Genomic DNA, 25,753 nt, shown 5'->3' with positions numbered 1-25,753 from the left:
TAAACCTAGTAACAGTGGACTTATTTATTTAATAAATACCTGATGATAATGATGTCCCCCTCTGGTGGTCAGGGTGGCACACACCTTCCCTCCGAGTGGGATGCATCTAAAATAAAGAAAAGCAGTCAGTACTTGAGCAGTGGTTTGATGAGGTTTCTGAATAGTCAGATGTGACACGATTACAGGGTCAGTGGGCTCTGTTGTGATAAAACGAGTATAACTTGGAATTGTCTCTTACAAAATATAGCTGTTTAAGCACCATTTTGAAGTTGAAGAGTGAATGAGCAGTGTGCTCTGCTGCCGTTGAGGGCAGAATTAAATTGAGGTTGGTGGACTTTGAGCACTGAGAATTATTTGTTCTAGGGAGATTTGTGTGTGTGAAAGAGTGTATGTTTGTGAGTTTCCATGTGTGTGTGCACACATACCTGTGGGATTCTGAGAGATGCTCACTGGTAACCAGGAAGAAATAGAAGCACAGTTGTCCTCTTGAAGGGGGAGAGACTGCAGGGAGCTGGCCTGCAATGTGCATTCATGTGCTGTTGCTTTCCTTAGGATTGTGGGAATGGTCTAGTTAGGATACTGTGTGAAACACATTCTCTCATTTTATCAGTCTTAGTGCACACACACACACATACACACACACACACACACACACCCGCCCTCTGCCCGCCACAGTCCTCTAACCTAGTCTGTTACATGCACATGATTTGGAGAAAGAGGTGCTGTGGGGAAGAAGGGATGGGACTTTCCTCGCATCCCTCTCCCACGGAGCCCAGCATGATGGCAGCAACTTTCCATCAAAGGAGGGTGGCCTGGAGTTCAGACTCCAGCAAACATGAGTAGGTGCCAGTGGGCGGAGCTGTGAGCTGTGAGTGTTGGAGGGAGGAGACACTTGGAGAAATAGCAGTTACTTAAGCCGAGGTCCAGAGGTAACACCTCCCGGTCCTCCACAAATATGCTCGTGTGATATATGTGCCCCTTCTTCTGCCTTGGTGTGTCCACTGCCCGTGAGCATCGCCCAGAGGCCTCCTGCTTCCCTGGCTCCACTCCTGAGGTCTGAGCTGTGGCCCAGGAACCTGAATACTTCCCACACATCCAGGTGGTTCTTCTGATCAGGGAAGTGGGGGGCTCACTGCCCCAGAGGGAGGGGACCTTTCAGAGAGAGAGAGGCTGACTTGGGGGCCACTAATTTTTGATCCTGCTTTGGAGCAGATGCGAAGCGAAAGCCTCCCTAGGAGAGAAGCTTGTGGCCCACCACACTGAGAACAAATAAAAGAAGAACCAGGCTTTCAGTGGGGTTAATTGCTTTATTTATGACCCAGTCTTCCAACCTTTCTGAACTCTTAACACAGATTCATCTTAAATTGTACAATCTGTTATCCTGAGAAGCTGGTAATGACAAATTCTATTTTACATCCTCGAATGTTTTTCCCAGTCACTCTACTTAACTTTAAGAGCTAGAACCGTCACGGCAGGGTGGTGGGGGGAGGTGCCTGCAAATTTAAAACAAATAGATCTCTTCCAGAAGGAAAGAGAATAAAGCTACCACTTAGAAGAGATCATACTAAGACTGAATTGTTATGGGCGAATTTGCTCCTTTATTTATTCATATCAGTTCATCCACGTCCTTTCTTCCTTGGTAACCAAAATAGAACAAGAGTAATCAAAGAGCGAAAGTGATAACATAGATGCCTCTAATCCTGTGCAGCTTTCACACAACTCTTAATTGGGAGTGTGTGAAAAAAAAAAAAAATATATATATATTCTGAGAATGTGTTGTGTATACACACACACACATGCACACACAAACAGAATGCTGATAATGGTCTAAAATAGCAGAATTTTTCTTGTCCAGCACTTATACTACATAATAACATTCTTTATGTTATGCTTTAAAATGACAGCGGAGGTAACATTTTCACTAATTATACATTTTAGGGCAACAACTCTGCAGGTCTTGTGGTGTTTGGGGGATATTTCTGATATAGCAATGTGGTTTGATTAAAGTGAGGCTTATGGATTAAAATGGAACCTTTTTGATCCTCCCTGTCACTTTACATCTGTCTCAGGATTGTAGAATGACAAAGATATCCTCTATGAAAAAGGCGGATTCTTTATCCCATTCCAGTTCTGGATGGAGATGCCACACAGACAAACCAAAGGGTGGGTTGAGGGCCAACGACTTGAGATTAGGAAAGGTTTTGGACAAGAAGGATGTAGTTGCATCAACACAACGGGAAGACAGGGTCATGTTGATACAGTGGGCCTCGTAGGCTGAATACTTTCAGTATTTACACTGCGGATGCTTTACTTTAAAAATTAGGAGTTCCCGTCGTGGCTCAGTGAGTAACCAACCTGACTAGGAACCATGAGGTTGCGGGTTCAATCCCTCGCCTCATTCAGTGGGTTAAGGATCTGGTGTTGCTGTGAGCTGTGGTGTAGGTCGAAGACACGGCTCGGATCCCTTGTTGCTGTGGCTGTGGCTGTGGCCAGCAGCTATAGTTCCGATTGGACCCCTAGCCTGGGAACCTCCATACGCCGCAGGTGCGGCCCTAAAAAAAGGACAAAAGACCAAAAAAAAAAAAAATTAGGATGTTCTGGAGTTCCCCTAGTGGCGCAGCAGAAATGAATCTAAGAACCATGAGGTGGCAGGTTCGATCCCTGGCCTCGCTCAGTGGGTTAAGGGTCCGGTGTTGCCCAGAGCTGTGGTGTAGGTTGCAGACGTGGCTCAGATCCCACGTTGCTGTGGCTCTGGTGTAGGCCAGTGCCTCACCTCTGATTCGACCCCTAGCCTGGGAACCTCCATGCTGCAGGTGTGGCCATAGAAAAGACAAAAAGACAAAAAAAATAAATAAATGAAATAAAAATTAAACTTCTTACTTTTAAGAAGCTGTAGTTTGCTTTGTTTGGTTTTAAAGGGGAGCTTGATAACCCACCCCTGCTCCAATCTGTATTCCATATCTATGCTCATGGGTATGCCTCATTTCATGGACAAAGCCCCCTAGTTCAGATGTGCTTGGCTGACCACAGTATGGCAGCTCCCAGGATCACTAAGCTCCCAGCAGCTACCCAGCTTGAGTGTCTGCAACTTTAAACATAAACCCACATCCTGGAATCCTAATGTAGAGTATTACATTAATGCACAATTTGTCAGAGACGTAACATTCAAGAAGTAGATAAAAGCGTGGATATTAGCAGTTGTGTCTTCTATGCTTTACAGTCTAATGCGAGTAAACAAACATCTGACATCTTGGAGCCTTAATATAATTTTGCACTAAATTTATAAAGATTGTGAAACTGAATAAAGGAACATTCTTACACAACCACTAGGAGTTATTACTGTATAAAATACAACTAAATGAATATTTTCCATATGTATGATCCCCGTTGATGGAAATTACAGACATAAAATAATAGTTCCTGTGTTTCCTCTGGCGCCTCTCTTAGTAATAGCAACAGCAGTTATCACAAAGAATTCCACAAATATAGGGCATTTTGACTATAAGTAGGAGAAATTCCCAAGAGGCAGAAATACATTACAAACTGCATCATAACACATATTTGCCTTGCTATTAAAAGTCAAAGTCTTCTAAGACTTTTCCAAGTGTGACTTAATTCATCAATAAATGTGATTTTCATTTGTAAAAGTAAATGAAATAAAACATTTAGCATATTTTTGCCTCCGGTTTTGGAGACGTTATGCATGGAATCTAAATTGACTCTTCTTTTTTTAATTTGGTGTTTTCACTTTATCTTTTAAATATGGAAAATGCCTTATACATAGCTCATTTTCCCAGTTTCTGCTGACTCAGATTCTTATTTCATAAAAGAAAAGAAGGGCAGAGCCGAGATCCAGCGTCCTCTGCAAGACCACCCCAGGTGAGTGCTGCCTCAGGTGTCCAACGGGATGGCCTGATCCACCGAGAAGAAGCCAGTTCCAGATTCATCAAGTGGTCTGGGTGAAGAGCTGCACCCTGCATGCATTTCCATCAGCATCAGTGCCTACGTTCACAAATGAAAAGCGTCATGAACAGCAGTAGTTAGGGCTGAAGGAGAAGGAGAAACAGGTCTAATTGGTGGAAAAGATCAAAACGGGGGCATTTCTTTCTTGAGGCATCTGCATCATGTGACACTTCCCCTTAAGTGGCCATAGCATCGAAGGATTCTTCCATTTTCTTCAGGATGAAAGGTTTGAAAAAGTGGACCTTTGTGAGGAAATACTGCAGACTTCCAAGTTGGTGAAGGAACTTCCAGCATCACTTGGGTGCTCTGGGTAGGAGGAACTGGAGGAGATGATATTTTTGAGCCTCTGGAGGGCAATGATTAAAAGCAGAAGCAGGAAGGCTAAAAGGCTGAGGAATATGGACACGTAGATGTAGACATTTGACAAGTGGCCTGAGGACGGGTCCACCGATGTGGACAGGGATGTGGGGAAGAGCTGGAGGAAAGTTCCATTCTCCATGCTTCCTGAGAACACAGATGAAGCATCGGGTTCAGACATCTTTACGGAAGGTCGAAGAATGCCCAGGATATGCAAAGTCAGGCTCACACAGAGGTTCAAATGGACAGAATCAGCATTCTTTTTGTCATGACAACATCAGAAAAAAATTGCAGGCGGTTAAATCAGCACAGCAAATCTTCTCAGTTTCCACACAAAGGCAGTAGGCTATCAGGTGTCCATCAGCACTGCAAAAACAAAAACAAAGACAAAACACCCCAAACAACTGAGTGCATTATTCAGGGAAAAAAATATCACACTGGAATCTCATTTTCAGTTTTCAGTTTATGAAGGCTTAATTATAAAACCCAGCAGGAAGGGAAAAGAACGAAATAACTTCCCGGTGAACAAGTAACATTTGTCTATAGATTACAAGTGATGATGCACTTTTATTTGATCTCCATAGTACCCTAGGTGCCAGGTTTCTCCAAGGAACTAAAGATAAAATAAAAAGGAAAATACATTTGTGATGTGTTCCATCTGCTGAGATTTCAACAGATGCTCCAAGTGGATGCTCTGAGAATAGGCCCCAAAAGTTAGCTCCAAACCTCCCTCCTCCAGAAAATGAATTCCACGCACTCTGCAGCCCACTAGCACAATTCCAGATCAGTAGTTCTTTCTGGCACGCTTTGGAGACTCCCTGCACATGTCAGTTTGCTTTTCGTAGTTTGCCGATTTGTTTAAAAGATTTATCCCTTTGAGATTGGGGGCCACGTCTACATAATTCTTTTCTTTTAGATCTGTCTCTATACTTGGTTCTGCATATTTTAGACATTGAATAAACACCTTTAGATTAATAAAGCTTGGATTTTCTCTGGATGGTAGAAAGACTACTAGGTTTGCTGCCAGAAAGACTTAAGTTTGACTCCCAAATTCCCCTTTATCTTTGGGAAGTTGGCTAAGTTGCCTACATTTTTTGAGCTTCACTTTTCTCATCTGTGAAATGGTAAATCACCTACTCTGTCCCCTCCCTTTTTGTTATGCTGGAATCAAAATAATAGACATGGAAGCACTTTGTGAACTGTTCAGACTGCACCAAAATGAGTTTATTCTGTGTTTATGTGTGTGGTGTGTGTATGTGGTGTGTGTGTGTATGGTATGTGTGTGTGGTGTGTGTAGTGTGCGCGTGGTGTGTGTGTACTGTGCATAGTGTGTGTGCGTGCGCATGCGTGTGTGTGTGTGTGTGTGTGTGTGTGTGTGTGTGTGTGTGAGAGAGAGAGAGAGAGAGAGAGAGAGAGAGAATGGGTGCAGAGGAAGCAGTGCTCCTGGACACATTCTCCCTCCTTGTGTGGTGTCTGTGAGGAACATCAGAAGCCAAGTGGACTGAGACAGGCAGGTAGCCCTGCAGCAGAGCGTCATTCTGCAGCTCCGGGCATGGGTGCCACGTGGCCCAGACACCCTCGCGTCCGTGATTGGAGGAGTCACAGCCAGCTTCTGCCTAGTCCATAAGGGGACAAGGGAGGCAGCCTGAGGGAGAATGACCCCTCCCCGTGGACACCTTTTCCTCAAATGCAGAAAAGAGGCTCTCTCCCTAGCCCTGCGTGGCATTAGATCATTTCGTTGTAAATTTCCAAATTTCCTTGCATCAGACGTAGTGAAGAGCTAACGCAAAAACTTCCACTCTGTCCTGGCTTTCCCTTTTCCTACCCTCTGCCCTGCATTTTACCTTGAAAACTTGCCTTTCCCTTCCGCTCCCCAAATCTAATTAAGTGGCTGATTCCTTGAGGGGCTGACCTTGTCCTCCGTGGCTGTGGCTGAGTGGCACTAATGATTGCTAGGAACGAGGGGACACTTGTGAGAAGGCTGCCCCTGTCGGCAGTCAAGCAGGCTAATGATCTTAGTGACTCCTCAGAGGAGGCCACGGGCAGTGTCTTATTAGTACTTCCTAAAATAATTTGACTCCTATTCCTCATTATGCTTTGCCTGGTGATTTTAATTCCATTAGGCTGCTACAGGCTCTTAACAATCTTTAAAAAAAGAGACTATCACAGTGGGACTGCAGACGTGTTACACTGACTTGGCAATTCTTTGCCTCATACAGCACGTAAATGCTCTAGCCATTCCTCCTTAGAGAAAACAGCAGCATTTCAGAGGCAGCATGATGTATGAGAAAGAATCTTGTGGGCTGAATCGAAAAAAATATTCAAGATGTTTGGTAAGACCCCCTAAATCTAGCTGAGGAAACTGAGAACAAAGCAGCTGATTGATTTGACAAAAGAAATGTATCGCATTAGAAGATAAGCCAGGACTTTAGCCCTGCCCGTCCTCACCCTTTATGCCATCTGCTCTCAAGGGTCCTGTCGTTTGGTAGCCGTGACTTGACATCCTCTTTTTCTGGCATGGGCAGGAAGGTACGGGCTGTGCCTTTTGTGTGTTCCTTATATAAACTGCCTCGTAGGGGAAGTAGAAGAGGAATTATTATTCCCATTTTGCAGATGAGGGAAAGGATTTCCTCAGGGTTCACAGCTAGTCAGTGACAAAGAACTGACTAGGACTCATGCCTGAGTGGTGTTCTTAGTATCCTCAACCATAGTAGGAAGAGAAGAATGACGGGGCTTCGTAACTGGTTCCTACCTGCCGTTTACTTTGGACAAGTTCCCAGTTCAGTCTTGGTATCTCATTTCTCCCATTTGGCCAATAGTACCTTTCCTACCTCTCCACGAGGTCCTGAGTTAGGATGTGATACAATTTCCAGAGTCGTACTTAGAAAATCATAAAAGGCCATCCAAGTAAAGGACCAGTAAATAGTTCTTTCCCAATGACTAGAAAGATGAGAGAAACTTCTAGGCCTCTGCTGGCCCAATAGTTTGTAGGTTCAGCTGGAATACCTTTGCTACCTAGATCTGTATTATTTTCTGAGGTAGGGCAGGAGGCACAGACACTGTCACTGTAAAGTCAATGACAGAGCTTACAACTGGCCACCGGACCACTTGCTAAAACAAAGGTATCTCTTACTGGTGTAAATATTCCGTGAGTACTTTTCACATCCTTCCTTCCGACCAAAGCCCACTACGAGCCTTAAACATCTATGGAATCGTTTATAGCAAATGAAGCTAAGAAGATTTGGGGAAAGCATCTGATCTTCCAAGGGGCCTTGGAAGATGGTGGAAATGAGCAGATGAAACCCTGTGTCCTTATTTGACCTTTCACAATTAAATATCTTCTTTAATATCCTCTCCCAATACTTCAGATGTAATATTATTTCCAGAATACTTCTTAATTTAACATGACAGATACAGATTTCATTTCACTGTTCTACTCTGAAGAGAGAGCATGTATGCACTGCTAGAAATCATTTTAATTTGATGACATTACCTCTCATTTTCTTACAGACATTTTAAAACCCAAATGGTATGTGCTTAGGCTCGGTAACAGCGGTGAGGGAGACGAAGGTGGGAACAATGTCAAACAATTGTGTCTCAAGATGCTGTTTTTCGGGCATTTCTCCCAAACAGATGAGGTTTAAAGAACAGAAGGAAGGGACTTCATCTTAAATGCATAGCCTTGACCCATCTAGGGGCAGCGACAGCAGACTCTCATTTCAGGTGGCACCTAAAGCCACGTGGGGATTGTGATGCTTTTTTTTTTCTGAGCCATCCTCAGAAAGTGATTTTCGAGAAAGGAAAATGAGACTGTGAAATCACAATACTATAAATGAAGGTCTGTGGCAATGTTTCGGTTCACGGTCAGCCAGCTTTCCCTTTGTCTCTTGGAATAAAGAACGGTGCTGGGAAGACATCTACAAAAGGCAGTCGCCTACTGGAGTGGGGAAGGTCGGACTTGTGTTCTCATGGAGAGCCCAGTGTGCTGGGGATCTGGAGGGGCAGCACAGAGAAGGCCGACCTGCGGGAGGGGTGCCTCTGCTTCCATGTCACTCGGTGCCCTGCCTCTGCCCCGCCTCTGTGACCCTCTGAAAGAATGGACGTAACTTCCCATGGGGGCGATGATGAGGATTGTAAAGTTGTGGGGGAGCAAAGCCTGCTCTCAGGCATGTACCTTCACGCTTGGTAAAAGAAGAGCTGACAGGCTCTCATCTCTGAGTTCTCTCCCTTAAGCAATACAAGACCTCTGGCAGCCAGCCTGTGCGTGGAGCCTCTGCCAGGACCTTGACTTCTACATTGCAGGGTGTATAAAAGCGTGCATAAAACTCAGCCTAGCGTCCGCCTCAAATCTGGCACAGCTATCTCTGAGAGTCTTCCTTTTACTTAAATACATTTCTATGTGAATAACAACTCTTTGAAAGGTTTTTTGTTGTGGAATTCTGGGACAAGCTGCTTTGTTCCCTTGCAGACATTATTTAAAGAGTGCCCTAGCTGTCATGATGTTGAATCAACATTTCGTTCTTATCAGAAGCCCTGCTGTGTCCTTCCCCAAAAGGTGGTCCTCCCAGACCATTAGAAACAATTTGATAAAGTATGAACACGACATGGTAAAAAGCTTTTTCGGTCTATAATTGTAGGTTTTCATATTATAATGCAATGAATAGTTTTAGATGATACATTGGATCTCTTTCTCTGTAGAAACCACCATTTCCCGAATCTAGAAGGGAACATATCACAGGAGCACAGTTGTTTTTTGTTTTTTTTTTGTCTTTCTGTTTTTTCTAGGGCCACACCCACGGCATGTGGAGGCTCCCAGGCTTGGGGTCTAATTGGAGCTGTAGCCACCGGCCTACGCCAGAGCCACAGCCACGCAGGATCTGAGCCGTATCCGCAACCCACACCACCGCGCATGGTAACGTCGGATCCCCAACCCACTGACGAGGCCAGGGATTGAACCTGCAACCTCATGGCTCCCAGTTGGATTCATCAACCACTGAGCCATGACGGGAACTCCAGCACAGATGTTTTTAGTTAGAAAACAGCATGTTCTATACAAGACCTGGAACCTTCCTTTGCATTTTGCATGATTATCTTTTTTCTTAATGCTTTCTCTTTGCCCAGGGGTCTTTTGGGTCAAGCTAGGGGAGAGATGGTGCTGGAAATACATACTTGCCACCCACTCTCCTCTAAATGTAAATCTTCACTTGCAGTCAGTGGCAAACACTTACCCTGGGGCTTGCAATAATGAAAATAAAGTTCACTCTCTTACTACTAAACTTATTTAAAGCTGATTATGCCCATCTATGTATTGCCTATTTGAGAACTGCTCCAACTTAATCAATACAATGCTTTGAGAGAGGGTCTCTGTGTGAAAATGAGTAGAATCTATTATGATTCCCTCTATCAGCTCGATTAAAAGCAAAACCAAGTAAGGAAGAAAAAAACTAAGTCTATCTGTTATCAAATACGGATTTAGAGGACCATCTTACGAAAAGAGATGGGGAGAGATGAAAATTCTGAATCATGCACTGGAATTCACAGTCTGGACTGGATAATGTAAGCCAAAAAATGAAAATTGACAGGCTTCTTTATCTACCGTTCAAAAGAATGATCAGAAAAATACAATCAGAACTTTTTCATAGTATTTTGGTGAAAACTAAAGAAATGTCAGAGTAACAGCTTAGTATCTGTGATTCATTTTAAAAATCAATTTCTAGGGTAGGTCATTAGATAGCTTTGGATTCAGTCCAGTCTCTTATTATCTCTCTTTACCTCGGTGATAACTTTTATCTCTCTGGATTTGCCTCAGGCTCAATAAAATATTTCTTCAGCAAAATAATTAAATTATATTCAGAAATACTTTCATGTTAGGCTAATTATTTTGTCCTAATTCTTTAAAAATTAGTTATCTACATAAGGTATAATTCACAGAATATTCAGAATATACCTCTTCTTGATATACAAATCAGTGTAGATTGAGCAAAATTTAAAAGAAATAAGAAAGAGGATAAGAATATAACTGTTTTGACCATTTATCTTGCATAGCCTCAAAGGCAATTATAGGGATGAGTTATAAAGTTGCACTTATATAGCACTGTTTTCCTGAGGAAATTGAACTATTATTCTTTTTTCAAACTATTATTCTTAATAAATATTTGCTATATTTCTTTTTCTTGTAAAGATTTTATGTTCAAATCACTGTTTGAGTAAGAATAATTATTTAAAAATGACACTCCCTTAGAATAAGAGAGTTTAAGTGGATACTTTACTGGATAAAAAGGTCAAATATAAAACCAGTTTTAGGCATAGCATTTTCATGATTCTTTGGTGATATTTAAAAAAGACCCCAAGGAGGGCTCTGTCCTGCACTTTGGGGAGACTGGACCCTTCTTGGTTAACACAGTTCGTCTAAATCAAAATAAAAGTGGCAACTTAAAGGTTGAAGGGAGCATGAATTGGTCAAGAAGTAGGAGAACAACCAAAGTCACTTTCAGTGAACAGGAAAAACGGTCATTGGCTAAAGACTTGATCTGAAGAGAAAGCAAACAGCCAGAGAAATAATGTCTTGAAGATCATAGGCAAGGTTGAAATGGACCAGTGTGAAGGAAGATGGCAAGAGGTAAGAGTGACCTTTCAAAATGTTACAGCATTTTTAATGAGGACTTTTGGGTTCAGTTCTCTCCCTCCACCCAGCTGTGATCATTTCCAGTATTTTAGAAGAGTATTAAGAAAAAAACATGTTTTATTATTAGAGCAGCTAGAATGGGTTAAATTATAGCATTTGTACAAAAAAAGCTTGTTTATTGTTAGTAAGACTAGACACACTTTTGAAAATTCTCATTCAGCCATGCTCTGGTTGGAGAATGGCATTTCCTCCTTTTCCATTGTTTCTCATTCTATCCCTCTAGTTAAAATAATTTGTATCAAACATATTTTTTGGTCCAATCAGGAAATACGCATTAAAAGTCTCTTTATAGAGTGTGACATTTGGAAAGATTTTGTTCTTGTAAACTTAGTTTTGCAAATGCCATAATTTTTTTTTTTAACCTGCAGAGGTGGACCACGAGGTACCCCCAGTCTGCTCTCTCAGGCTTCAGGGGCCTTTGGGTGCCGCTAAAGCTGCTCTAAGGAAATAGAAGAGCTTGGAAATTTGGGTTTTCTATAAGCATTTGATGAAGTCCACCCTAACTTTAAGCAGACTCCTCAGAAGTAGGCAGCCATGAGCCATGGGTGCCATGTAATATAAGAAGAAAATGTGAACTTGTATCACTCCCTGCCAATGCCACTCTTTCTTTTCCTATTTCTGTTGTTACCTCCCTCATTGAATACATAGTCCTCTGTCTGTGGCTTATTGTTACCACTGATCCCTCTTTCTGTCCAATCCTCATTCCATTTCACTTCATCTCCCATAGGCTCCAGGCTAATTTATTCAATGAAAACCTTTCTATTTGTATATGTTTCTATAAATGTCTATTGTTTTGTGTACATTATCTTGTAAATTCTCATTTGTCTTGAAGATTTTCAACTTCTAAGAATGGATATACAGTAAATATTTCATTCATTCTGTAACTTAAACCCCAGACTTGATTGTGACTTAAAATATCTTGAAAATTGAGGCAGAAGGAAGAAAGGACATAAATTATCCAATGTATCCACTTCTCTAATTTTGCACTTAAGAATATGCTAAATGCGGAGTTCCTACTGTGGTGCAGTGGGCTAAGAATCCAACTGCAGTGGTTCAGGTCTCTGTGGAGCTGTGGATTCAATCCCCAGCCCAGTGCAACGGGTTAAAGGATCTGGCATTGGTGCAACTACGGTGTAGATTGCAGCTTTGGCTTGAATTCAGTCTCTTGACCGGGAACTTCCATGCGCCACGGGTGTGGCCATTAAAAAAAAAAATATGTCAAAGACTAATAACCATTCTCCATCTATAAATATTAAGTAGAGGTTCAATTTGGAAAAAGAAAGTGACAATATAGGTTGTCTGAAAAGAACTTCAGTATTAGCAAATTAATTAAGCAGGCCATTATTTATATCTGTCATGTATTTGTTTAAACTAAGATGCTTTATAGCCTATTCCTTAATGGACTGGAATCCATTAATGGACTTGAGTATGACAAGTATGTATAAGTATTTTGAGTCCTTGCATTCCCCAGCAGGGACTCAAGCTCATGAAATTTTCCATATGATGACATTTTTAACCAAGGCATAGCACTTACTTGAATTAATGAACCAACATCCCTTATAATACAACTCCAAAAAGAACCTTAGTTGATTACATAGTGTATAAATTGTCCATCCCTTCTGGATATTAGCCCAGTGCTTAGTATAATACATACATATGAATTTTGCTAATGAGTTCTCTCATTCTTCCAGTCCTCTATTGCTGACAAAATAGGATGACGCTTTCCACAATGAAATGGGTATTTAAAAAGAATAATGATTCTTAATTGGCAGCTTTGGCAGGCTAAGTTTTGGCTATATCCAGTTTTGGCTATATCCAGTTTTGGCCACATTACATTATTTAGTAGTCAGCTGAATACTCAAAGAAAAACTAGGATGCACATTTCGAGATTTATCCTCTAATGCTATGAAAGATTCCTGAACCAACTAAAGGAAAAACAGCTTTGTTATTAAAGACATTATTAGGATAACCAGGCAAATGTGGACACAGACTGTATGTTGGATAATTGCATTGTATTAATATTAGGGTTCTTAAGTGTGATATAGGAGAACATTCGTGTTGTTGGGAAATACGTGTTCAAAGTATGTAACTATAAAGTGTCACAATATCAGCAACTAATCCTCAAATGGTTCAGCCAAATACAAAAATAAGTACACACATATACACATATAGAAAGAAAAGATGATAAAGAAAATGTGTTAAAATGTTAACAACTGATTAGTTAAAGGAAATATAGATGTCCATTGTTGTTATTCTTGAAGCTTTTCAGTAGGATTGGAGTTTTTCAACATATAAGTTGGGAGAAATGATTTATCTGCAAAGGTATTAGGAAAATATACTTGTTTATAATATGCAGTAAGTCAACTAAAATATTAGAAGCTCCTAAAGAAATTCAGTGATTAAGCGCAATTCTTCAGCGGGCACTGGAGAAGTTCAAATATTTGCTGCTACCATCAGCTCTTGATGCCCACTAATCCCCAGGTACAGGAGGTGAAGCATCAGAGAATGATTAGAGGAAGTTTAACATGCCCAAGGGAACTGGATCTACCGTGGTGGGAGATGCTGCATGAAGACCAGAAATGGTGACTGGCCAGCCAGACTTGCTCATGACTTCACTCTGCCACCACCCACTGGTCTGAATCTCAGTCTGAGCCTCCAGGATCATCAAATGCATTTATGTCCATCTTGCATCATTAGTCTTCAGAGGCAGCCAAGAACAGCTTTCCTGTAGTTTAAATAGCCAGTCAGAGGGCGGGGCTTTGGAGGGATCTTGAATCAAGAGAGATTAGTTTTCTTTCTTTTTTTAAAAATTGAGATATAATTGGAGTTCCCGTTGTGGCTCAGCAGAAATGAATCTGACTAGCATCCATGAGGACACAGGTTCAATCCCTAGCCTTGCTCAGTGGGTTAAGGATCCAGTGTTGCCATGAGCTGTGGTGTAGTTCGCAGACCAGGCTCGGATCCTGCGTTGCCATGGCTGTGGCCGGCAGCTACAGCTCCGATTCAACTCCTAGCCTGGGAACTTCCATATGCCATGGGTGTGGCCCCACAAAGACAAATAAAAATAAAAATAAGAAATTGACATATAATTGCCATATAACATTCTATTAGTTTTGGGTGTACAACATAATGATTTGATATTTGTATATTGCAAAATGACCCAATAAGTCAACATCTGATATCATCTATAGCTATGATTTTTCTTTCCCTGTAATGAAAGTTTTAAGATCTACTCTTTTAGCAAAGTAACTTCAAATATACAATACAGTATTATTAGCTAGAGTCACCATGCTGTATGCAATATCTCCTTGACTTATTTATTTTACAACTGGAAATTTGTACCTTTTGACCACATTCACGCATTTAATTTATTCCCCTACTAGTCTGTCCTGTGATCTATGAGCTCACTTTTTTGTTTTTGTTTTTGTTTTAGATTCCACATATAAGCGATATCTGGTGGTATTTGTCTTTCTCTTTCTGACTTATTTCTCTTGACACAATGTCCTCAAGGTCTGAGAGAGAGTCGTTTTCTAATGAGGACTAATGAGTAAGTGGACACTGGGGAAACTCACTGAGACCCCTCAATAGCCAAGGAGGTCCAGGTTCCACACCGGGACTGCAGGAAACAGCAGCAGCAAATAATCTTAGCACACGTAGGAAGCTTGATTTAGACAGGAGGCGTCAAACAGTCTTCAAACACCAATTTCAGCAGATCAAAGAGCTCACACTCTTTGCAACTGTTAAAGTAGCAACCGCCTTCCGACTGCCCTGGTGTGGAGAGTCCTCTCGTGTGGCAAGAGGCTAAACCCAACCACATGAACTCTTTTCCAGTCCAGCATCAGGATCTTTTGCAATAGAAGCCAATAAATAATTTTAAGAATGAATCTAGTCATTGCAAAATGCTGCTGCAGATGGAAAAAAAATGGGGAGCACTGATATTAACAGTTCTTTTTGCCAGTCATCACCAATCATATGATTGAGGCTCTAGGCAGGTACCCCAAATTGATGAGTGCCAGATGAGTCAGATTGTAGGCAGAGGTTACTTAAAACTCCAGCCCTAGAAGGAGACAAATTGTTCTCTCCTGATTCTGAAATTACTCTTCCACCAGGATTTCCAGGTTCACCAGGGAGGGCAGGAGACGGGAAAGAGGACAGACATTGTGTCCTTCAGCAGGAAGCATGTTCCCAGGAGGGACTTCCCATGGTCCTGCTAATCCTCTACGTGAACGAAGCAGCAGAGCTTGCCTTAATATCCTCTCATTCATATGCTTTCTTCCTTCCTCTCTTTCTCCCTCTCTCTCTCTTTCTCCCTCTCTCTCTCTTTCCCTCTCTCTCTCTTTCTCCCTCTCTCTCTCTTTCCTTTCTTTCTTTCTTTCTCTTTCTTTCTTTCTTTCTTTCTTTCTTTCTCCCTCTCTCTCTCTCTCTCTTTCTCTCTCTCTCTCTCTCTTTCTTTTTCCCTCTCTCTTTCTCTCACAGCACAATTACCTCAAAAGTCTGGCTGACAAAGAGAATGGCTACATGTTCCTTGTAACACGGAACTAAATGGTATGGCAGGCTATCAAGTGTGGGAGGAAATGAAGTCCTCGGCAGCCTGCTGTCTTTTGAGATAACAATTCAGGATCAGAACTTGGTCAAAGAAAATATGGAAGCAATAAACAGGTGTAGGCTCAAATTCCCCCAGAATGTATTTCAACATTAAATGCAAGGAGGTCAAACTGAAAAATAATTAGGAATTATTTGTGGAAAACAGACTACCACATTGATGACCTATATAAAAGACTTAAACATTTTTTAAACATATAAATAAATATGGTTTTACTTAAAGAAATCATGAGTATCTTTTATATAAGATTTAACTGACTTTGGCTTTGTCCTTTGTCAGGGTTGAGCTCCTCACTTTACCCTTTCAGGTTGTGGGCTCTGTGTTTTTTATTCAATTGTAGGAGTAGCCTTGGTCAGAAACACACATTCATACTCACTGCTCTCATACCTAAGAGCACTGCTCTTTTATTTTGGCGCCGTGCACTGGGATGTAGGGGGCACATCATGCCAGAAAAGTGCTGGGAAGTAGAGGGAAGGGGATGGCAGGAGCATGCCCAAGTCACTGTGGAGTGGGAACAAGTCTTCAGAATGCCACAGGCTGGGGGAGGTAGACCCGGGATGCTTGTGTAGGAGAAAGAATGTCCAGACAAACACATTAGGAAAAACAACAACAAAATGAACGAGAGCAGCCAATGTTTATTAACTAAAAGTGTATACTAGTTTTGTGAATGTGTGTGTGTGTGTATGTGTGAGAGAGAGCATGAATGATGCAGGTATATTTCCTTTAATCATCACAGTTCTTTACTGTAGTTATTATTAGCCCTAGCTTTTCTTTAACTGATGAGAAAATTAAGGATCAGGGAATTTAAAAGCTTGCCAAGGTCACCCAGCCCCTTAGAGACAGGACTGGAATTCAAATCTATATTCTTGTGTCTCCAAATATTATGTTTATTACATTTCTTCTCTCCGGGGCTGTTGAAGATAAAAGAAGGATAAATTAGAGACCCGTGGTCCTTAGTGAGGTCCCGTGTTTCTATTATTCTTCCCTTTGCCAGGCATGTTGTAGGACTTACGTTTCCGCTGCTTCTGAAATTGGGGTGGCCTCATGACTTGTTCTTTGTAATAGAACTTGGTAAAAATGGCATGTGTCACTTCTGGCTAGAAAATGTAAGACTGTGTGAGATTTGCCCTGTCCCCTCCTTCTGCTGCAGTAATTGGGAGCAGGGCCAGCTTCTGTCGGTCTGGATTCCTGGGTGACCACAATGAGTGCTTCCATCCCTTGCTGGCTGGCTGTATTAATACCTCATGTGAACAGTAAATATTCTTCTCTTGCTTTAAGCTGCTGAGATTATAGGTTTATTTCTTTTTATTGTGACTTCTACTGAGGTAAGATCTCACTATACTGTGGCAGCAGAGGTTATGATAGGTGTTCAAGAAATTTACTTTAAAAGTCAAATTCTGAAGAATGGAGAGCTGTATGGACTGTTATGTATTATATTAAAACTCTTTTGGCTCTGGTGAGAAAGAAGGTTGTAAAGAATGTTTTTGGTTTGCTTTAATTTCTTATAAGGGTGAGGTGGAAAGGGATGAGAGTTAGCTACTGGAATAGCATATTCCCTGACAAGCTGAGGTGCCGCTGTATAAGGACAGTCCTGACAGCTGTCACCTTAACACGTGCAAGTGGTTTCAAGAGGGACCAAGGGAGAGACAATAAAGATATTTAGACTAACTCGTGACCCCTAATGGAAAAAACAACTCATACAAATTAAGGGACAGTGTTTAAGCCTTTGGTTAAGGAAAACGATATTCTTTGATTCATTCGATTATTCATTCAACAACTACTTGTTATGGAAGGTGATAAAATATTACCATTATGTACATGAGTCTATATTTTTATAGTGACCATCTTAAGTAAAAAAAAAAAAATCTTAAAGGCTTTTCTTATATGTTCCTTGTTTTGTCCACATGCTACTTTTCCTGTCTCATTCTTTTTCATTGCACCTAAGTCTGGTGTGGCAGGCATATCAAACCGTTCTAGATTTCCCAAAGTTTTTTTAAAAAATCCTTATGTTTAATTCTTATGTTTGCATGTTGTCTCCCTAACTCCACCCCAAATTCAATTCGTTCATTCTTCAAGACTCTTCACAAACCTTCCCCCTCTGTCTCATCTAGTTATTCACTCATAGTATAAATCCCCACATGTTTTCTCTCTGCAAGTTTCTGGCTCCTTCCTCTGCATTCTCTTGATACTTTCTATACCTCTGTCACATGTTATTATACATATTATATTTGTTAACCTATTGATCTGCTTTGATAGACTATGCACTCTTAGAATAGAGGACTAATCTTTCTAGCCACGAATCAGCACATTTGGGTGTAAAGATGCTTAATAGGTATTTATTTGTTGGATGGTTGCAGGAATAAAAGGATAAAGGCATGAAGAAACTTCAGCTTCTTAGATGGGTAGTCCCTATTTTTTCTATTTTTAGATGCACAGTAATATTTATTGAATGAATGGATAAAAGATCTTGTATAAACCTATATTGATTAGTCAAAGATAATTATTCAGTAGTAAAGAAAAATGATGAACACTTCCTAAATTTATAAATATTTTAGTTATGACAATAAAATGAATAGTTCCAGGCTTCAAAGCAGACTTTGACCATACTTTTATCATGCCATTGTGTCTCTCAACAAAGTTCAACAAAAATTTTATTTAGTCAAGTGTCCATCAGGATGACTAAGGAAAGGATGGAAGAATCAGATGTAAATACCAAAATACATTGCTGTGAACATAGCCGAGTAGTTGTAACAAATGTATTCTGAAGAGCACAATACAAATCAAGAGGGAGTTTACCATAGTGATCAAAGAGGATGTGGAAACAGGATGCATTGTTTTTAAAGTGCAAACTAAACTCTTTGATAATTCCATCCTTTGAAAATTACCAAGTGCCTTTTAATCACACCCTTGTCACTGTGCTCGTTTATGAAGATAAAAGAGATGAGGTCAAGAGAGTTCTCTTGTGGCGCAGTGGGTTAAAGATCCAGCATTGTCACTGCAGCAGCTTGGAACTTCCATATGCTGCGAGTGTGGCCAAAAGAGAGAGAGAGGGAAAGAGAAGGACAATACCCTGATCGTTGTAGGGAAGGGTGTAATAATTTATTGCATTCAAAACTATCACATGCCATGGGGCTCAGTTAGTCACTCTGTCTCAAGGATAAAAACACCCTACCCCTAAAACAAACAAACAAAACAAAATGGTTCAATTGAAAATCAGCACAGAAAGAGAAAATGTTTACATTTTTATAAATTTCTCAATTTAACCACAAAGCGCCATGTTAGAGACCAAAGCTACTCAAGGTAGCCACTTGGCTCCCTCATGAATATGTGGGGTTTTAGTTCTTGTGAGAAGAGGAACTTGTAAAGCACTGCTTCTTTCATCAAGAAGATCTTACTGCAAAAAAAAGTAATCTTAACTAAAAATTATGCTTAGTGTCTTATTTGATTTATATTCTGGCTCAAGCTCCATATGTCATGATGAATGAGCAATTAACAATTCAAGGGCTGGCGCAGGTGTATGAACCATACTTTTGAGTAGCACTTCATCTAGAGCATAGCTATGGTGATATGAGCAGTGGTCTCCTTAGCAGAATTGTGCTAGGATACTGATTCAGACCCTAGCTTCTTAGAAAAATAATAAAACGAGTGAAAACACATAAGCATAAAAGAAGCAAATATTTTCTCATTTCATTATTGTGGAACTAAAAATATTTTCATGTATCTAATTTATTCTTTATTTCCTTCTGGTCCTCTCAATATTAACTTTCATCTTAAAAAAAACCAAACAATACCAAAACAAAAACCAAACAAGCAACAACAACATCAGCACCAAAGGAAAATATTTTTCATAGAATTAGGAGCTGGAAGTTATTAAAAATCAGGAGACTGAGGTCTCCAAAAGTAAAGTGATTTTCGAAGGTCATTGTTTATACTCTTTATGAAGAAGGATGGTGGAAGGAGACAGCTGGTGACAGAAACCACAAACTGGGAACCCAGAACTCCTTTCCCAACTCTAAATCCATCTATATACTCAGCAGGGTGGCCAACAAGAGGAAATCTGATGAAAGACAAGTTAATCAATTTCTTTTGTTATCCAGAGGTTAATTTATCATATCAATCCAAATATGTACCAAGCAGGGTCTAATGGATAACTATAAGACCAGAATTGATTTGGATGATAAAGTGATAAGAGGACAGAATGAAGGATCTTGAAAACTAATTCAGTTGAACCAGGACAATTTTATTGACAAGGAGTCTTCGAAGGTCTGAGAAGCATCAATCAATATTCCACTGTCAATCTTAAAGGCAAAGTGCCCATGGTCTAAAACTTGAAAACCAAGGTCAACGAGCTCACCAAGGACTTTCCGTGAGGAATTGTTACAATCATCACTTGGTTGCCAAGGCATATGAGGGGCATGGAGGTGGATGTTGGTAAATATTTTATTTTTTGACCTGTATTCCATTTACATGGGTGTGTTCAAATTAAATACATAAATCATATATTATGGACTTGGGACTTGTGTACTTTCTCTGTGAATGTTAAACAGCAGTAAAAACTTTAAGTGCAAAAAATAAATGTGTCAAGCATATAGATAGTAACTCTGGGTCAGAGTGGGGGATACCTATGACTTGTTGGATGAATTATTGAGTGCTTCCTTTTTTATTCAAAAATGTATGGCATTATAGGCTAATAATATAAATAATAAATTGTGAGAATTTACTCTACAGGAAAAATCAGACAAATTTAAAAGTCACATGCACAAAGATGACTCTGTAGCTAAACATTGGAGCTACCAAGCTGTCCATGAGTCAAGGCTCAGCTAAATAAACAATGGAAGAGTCATACAAATGAAGGATTTTGATGTAATCAAAAGGATTATATTTTCTGACTTGGAAAGATGCTGGGCATGTATGGCAAAGTCCAAAAAGTAAGCTTCAGAATCATGCGAAGTATGGTTCCATGTTTGTAAAACTAGCATAGCCACTGCTGCTTACACATACATACACAATTTTAGAGGTATGCAAAAACCAAACCAAATCAAACTAAACCAAACTAAACTAAAGGAAATAAGAGGTTATGCAACAGTTAACATATGTTTCTGTTAGTGGGTGATGTAGGTATGTTCATATTCTATTTTCTGCATGTCTGTATTTGAATTCTGATACAGAGAACATGAGTTTTAATCAGGAAAACATTACGGTACAGATATTTTCTTTCAGAAATAGAAATAAAATTTAATGATAGCTATGCAGTGAAAATATAACTGGTTTTTAAGTCTAGAACTTTCTCTTCCTCCCCTTCCTCCTGTTTTTGAAATGTATATGCTTAACGCAGGGTTTTGAAATAGTTCCTATGTACCTGTTATTTCAAAAGTTTAAGACTCTCAGGCTGAAGCCGGTAACTCAACCTGCCCAATAGGTCTTGACTGCATTTTCTGTTGCAGTTACACTTTCCAGCTTGTTCTGAATGTTCTATTTAAGAAATGAGAAGAGTAAATCCCTCCACTATAATCCTGGTCATAGGAAAATTGAAGGGGATTAAGAACCAAATCAGCTTAATCGGCAACAGTTGATAGATGGCCAGGCACTTCAGATCGGTACTAGCCTACTGTGGCAAATGAGTCAGGAAAGTTGCTGTCTTGGCTACCTCGGGGAGCGGATCTATATGTTGTGTTCCCGGAATGAACTGCTTTAGTATTTTAACTTTGGTTTAAGTCATCTTCCTGTCTTACTGAGTTTGAAATAGATTCTTATAGCCATCTACCCTTTTGTTTCTGATCAGAAATTGTATTCAGGTCTGTTACCTTCTTAAAGTTACCCTTTTTAACAACTATTGCAGGCTAACAGTGTCCAGACCTGTTCACTATTGTCTGTAACAGGAGCAGCATCAACGATTAAACCTATTATACAAATTGTAAATCTGGGTCAACTGAGCTTCCATGTTAATGCAGCTTAATAGATGGTAATCTAGAAGTGAGGAACTCAGGAAATATTAATGCTAGTCTACCCTGCTCCTGATATGAATTCAGAGGTTTGAAATACTGACACTATTTTGGCTGGATTGTGCCATTTCATGTTTAGAGATACTGACAAATTGTATATGGCTACTTAACTCCTCAGAATCTCCTCTTTTTTCTGGTTGTTGTTGCGAAAACTGAGTGTAGACTAAACAATGACTACTTCCTGTTTCCAAATGTGAGCATGAGCAGCATGGATTCTGTTCATATGGAGCTCTTGAAGGATGAGGCCTTCTGTGTCATGGGACTGAGCCCCTCAGAACGCTATTCCATGGACAGATCTGCCACAGATCAGAATCAGAGGTGATGAGGCCCCAGAATGTGGCCCACAAGTCTACCACCCTGGACCTGAAAAGGCCAGTGAATGCACAAATGGACTCTCTAGTTCTGCGTCAAAGGCTGGTCCACACGTACGTATCATGGATCACAGCATCTAAGCCTCTGGCTTGATTTCTCTAGGGACATCTGTTAGCTAAAAGGAATCCTGCCAACTCATGCACTTAATCTGAGCTTCCTTTCTGATGGGCCCCCTAATTCCATTAACTAACTTAAAGGTTTTATTATTTTTTTAGTTGTCATTATGAATAATAATGAAATAGTCTATAAAAGTTAAATCTGTGATGCTTTGTATTAAAGTAGTAATATAATAATACAATATGCTCCATACATATTTATTTGAAGGAAATGACATTCTTCTACCACACTACTGTTTGGCTTCTAGTTTTATCTAACAAACGTCTATGGAATGGCTCATGGGTACCAGGAACCAGGCAGAGTGGGACCTACACAATGCCTCATGTCAAAGGCTTTTCATAATTTTCCAGGTTCTGAAATTACTATTAAAAAAACCCAGGAGTTCCCGTCATGGCTCAGTGGTTAACGAATCCGACTAGGAACCATGAGGTTGCGTGTTTGATCCCTGGCCTTGCTCAGTGGGTTGAGGATCCAGTATTGCCGTGAGCTGTGGTATAGGTTGCAGATGCGGCTCAGATCCCGCATTGCTATGGCTCTGGTGTAGGCCGGCGGCTAGCCCGGCGGCTACAGCTCCGATTGGATCCCTAGCCTGGAAATCTCTATATGCGCGGGAGCGGCCCAAGGAATGGCAAAAAGACAAAATAAATAAATAATTAAATTAAATTAAATTAAATTAAATTAAAATAAAATTAAATTAAAAAATCCCAAATGAGCAAAACACAAAAATTCACCCATAATTTTACTTTTTGTTTTTCCCTGATTGCTAAGTATATCTAAACATATATTTAAATATAAAAATATATTAATTCTACAAACTTTTAAAAAGAATTATTAGTAAATTATTTTTATTTAATTCCTTTAAATTACTTTTTAAAAAAGAATTATTATAAAAACTTCGTATTTTAATAATACAAGCACAGGGAGAAGAATAAGCCCAGAGTAGAAGAGCTATTATCAGATGGGCTGAGACTTGATCTAGAATAGAGCCAGATGAGAGCATTTTGCCTGTGATGGGTTAATCTTTAATTGTTAGAATAAATTTATGACTTCAGGTTTTCTTAATGATTAGTATGATTAATCATTCTCACCAATCACTTCTGTCATCCATCTGCCTTCATTAGAAAAGAACAATAAAAAAGAAACTCAGGAAACCTGCAAATAAACCCGCTGACAGATTTGATGTCACGCAGCATCACACCGTTACTTATCTCTTCCCATCACAGACAGCCAGTAAAAATCTCTTGACTTGAACTGACCAACAACAGGGAGGACAGAATGGATCTTACCTTTCACGAGGCGCTTTAATGAAAATCAGGAATGTGTATGTGGTGAGCTCTTCAAAGCATTTTGCCTTATGTAGAGGAATCAGAAATAGTCAATAAATGAGCCAAATAAATAATAAACCTCAAACCCCAAACACAAAAATGGAATACCCCACCCACTTTCTGGAATTCACTCTTCCCAGAATGTTTCTGAGGTTGGCAAATGGTTCCCCCATCCCCACAATGCCCAGAATTTGAAGGTGACTGAGAAATGCCCTGTGTGGGTGATGTTGGTGCAAGGCAGTCTCACTAACACACACTTCAATAAGCCATTTACATTACTCATCAACTGCATCCTGATTATAAAGGGTGTACATGGGGGGGGGCAAGATGCCTTTATACTTAGCAAAATAAAACATTTTAGTCACAAAATATATTTATGTTTGGGAACTAGATCACAAGTAAGCTAACACTCGGACTAGAAGCTAATTGAATACTACTTTTTTTTTTTTTTTTTTTTAAGGCGTATGCACCGGGATGGAAGACTGCATTAAGACGTAAACCTTCTAAGAAGAGTATCGCTTATCTTGCCTTTTTTCTGTTGATAGTCAGTTGTCTGGCAATGAACGTGGAAAATCTAAGTTAAAAAAGTACCTGAGAAAAAAGATCTTGGGGACTGGTCCCTCAGGTCGACCTGCGACGTCATCGCTATTTCCCGCCCTTTGCACCTGCACTGGACTGAACCAAATGCGATGGCTTTGAGACGTCATGCAGCCATCGGAAACCATTACCCCCTGCAAAGAATCACCCAAGTGCTCATTTCAGCGGAAAATTTTCCAAAGGAAATTTAATGGACGTGAAGGAAATGAAGGACATTAAGAAACAGACCCTATTTCTGGAGTCTGACACCAAAGCCAGGATCAGGCGTCTAGCGGTGGAAAGCGAGCATGTACAGACCGCTAACCCGGTCTGGTACTCGACGAGACGTTTCTGTGAATGACGGGGTCCTTCTGCTCCCGCGGGACGGCACATCACACACCTCCCTCCTCGAACAATTTGCCCAAGATCCACGCACCTCGGCAGGGAGACGTAGGGTTCCCATCTCATCGGGGGAAAGGGAAAGGTAGCTGGTGCGTTTTCCCGCAAGATTTTCCCAGGAACTCGGGAAACCACCTCTGGGGAACGCCAGCGTGTTCAGCGCCAGGTAGAACTCCCTCGGATTTGGAGCCACAGGAGACGGGTGAAAAGACTCAACGCGAGCAAGGTAAGGTTCAAAGCGGGTAGTCAAGTGCGCGCGGCAGGTGCCCAGAAAGGGACGTAATGACCCTGGAGACGCAGGCAGGCACTGAACACGAGCGTGACCGCACACACCACAAAGGCGAAAGTAAGCAAAATGCATCTAGAAACACTCCCCCAAGTGCAGAACTGTCGGCACTTGCACCGGGGAATCAATCAACCTTTGCAGCCGCAGACGCGAGGGCCGACCTCCCCGGCTCCTTGTGTCTGGGACAGAAGCGGGTCATCCCCGAACCAAGGACATTGCGTCCTCCTGTAGCCCCATGAAGTCACCCCGGGAATAGGGAGAGCCAGGCAGCAGAAGCTGCTCGCCGTCCATAAGGACGTGGCCCGCAGGAAGGGGACAGATTCGGGGCTGTCCAGGGTAGGGAGCCAAACCGCTGGGAGCCGGGGAGAGTTTGCGAGGCGGCTCAGGAGGCAGTCAAGCCAACAGGACCCGAGGCCGCTCTAGGAGAGGAGTCAGGGTGCCGCGGAAGAGGGCGAGCCCACTCCAGCGCTCCGCAGCTGCGCGTCCCCAGCTCCCACTCTCGTGCCTGCGCTCTCGGGCGGAGTCCGGAGCCGCTCACTGACCTTCGGTCTGGACGCGCGGGTCTCCCCTGCCGGCTCCCGCACGGGATGGGACGCGGCTACGCCGAGCTCCTTGCGAACACGGGTCTAGCGGATCCGCGCCGGCGGAGCGGTCGGTGGGAATGTGGGGCGCGCCGGCCGGCTGCGGGCGCAGCCCGAGTCTTCCCTCCGCCCCCGGCCGTCCAACCAATGGCAGCGAGCGAGGCCCACTCCCCGCCGCCCCCCAGCCGCCGCGCGGATGGGCGCTTGGTGCGGGGACCTGAGCCCTGCTTGGGCGAGGGAGGAGCTGGCGCCAACGTTGGAAAATCCGGGAGAAGGAGGAGGCATTTGCGCAGGGAGCCCCATCTGGGGAAGGCAGGTGTGGTGCCCTTAACTTTCGTGCATGTGTATTTCTTTGGAGACTCAAGGACCTCTCTCTGAAGGAAAAAGCTTCTACTTTCTGCCACTTTTCTTTCCCTCGTATCTTTTATGAGTCCCGCGCAGCCCCCGCTCCAAACCGCGAGCCCCGGTGCGTCATAGCAAGCCCAGC

General features: G+C 41.6%; 1 protein-coding gene across 2 annotated transcripts; it reads right to left on the bottom strand.

Annotated features, from left to right (window-relative positions):
* SERTM1 (serine rich and transmembrane domain containing 1) lies at positions 1,288-25,360 on the bottom strand. 2 transcript variants are annotated; one of them, XM_013980454.2, is made up of 4 exons: positions 25,228-25,316; positions 24,016-24,155; positions 23,386-23,450; positions 1,288-4,686 (listed from the first exon to the last, which is right to left on the bottom strand). In XM_013980454.2, the coding sequence occupies exon 4, from the start codon at positions 4,499-4,501 to the stop codon at positions 4,178-4,180; it is 324 nt and encodes a 107-aa protein (XP_013835908.1). In that variant the 5' UTR covers positions 4,502-4,686; positions 23,386-23,450; positions 24,016-24,155; positions 25,228-25,316; the 3' UTR covers positions 1,288-4,177. The 2 variants fall into 2 exon arrangements, 1 of the variants encoding a protein (XP_013835908.1); XR_002336654.1 differs by lacking the exons at positions 23,386-23,450; positions 24,016-24,155 and having other exon boundaries at positions 25,228-25,360.

Source organism: Sus scrofa, chromosome 11 (assembly GCF_000003025.6).
Source record: "Sus scrofa isolate TJ Tabasco breed Duroc chromosome 11, Sscrofa11.1, whole genome shotgun sequence".
Lineage (NCBI taxonomy): Eukaryota > Metazoa > Chordata > Mammalia > Artiodactyla > Suidae > Sus > Sus scrofa.
The sequence above is the reverse complement of the archived record's forward strand: the minus strand, read 5'-3'. Positions and strand labels throughout refer to the sequence as shown.

Bases quoted from the DNA above. Each gene is read 5' to 3' on its own strand.
- SERTM1 (XM_013980454.2), bottom strand. From the start codon at position 4,501: ATGTCTGAACCCGATGCTTCATCTGTGTTCTCAGGAAGCATGGAGAAT.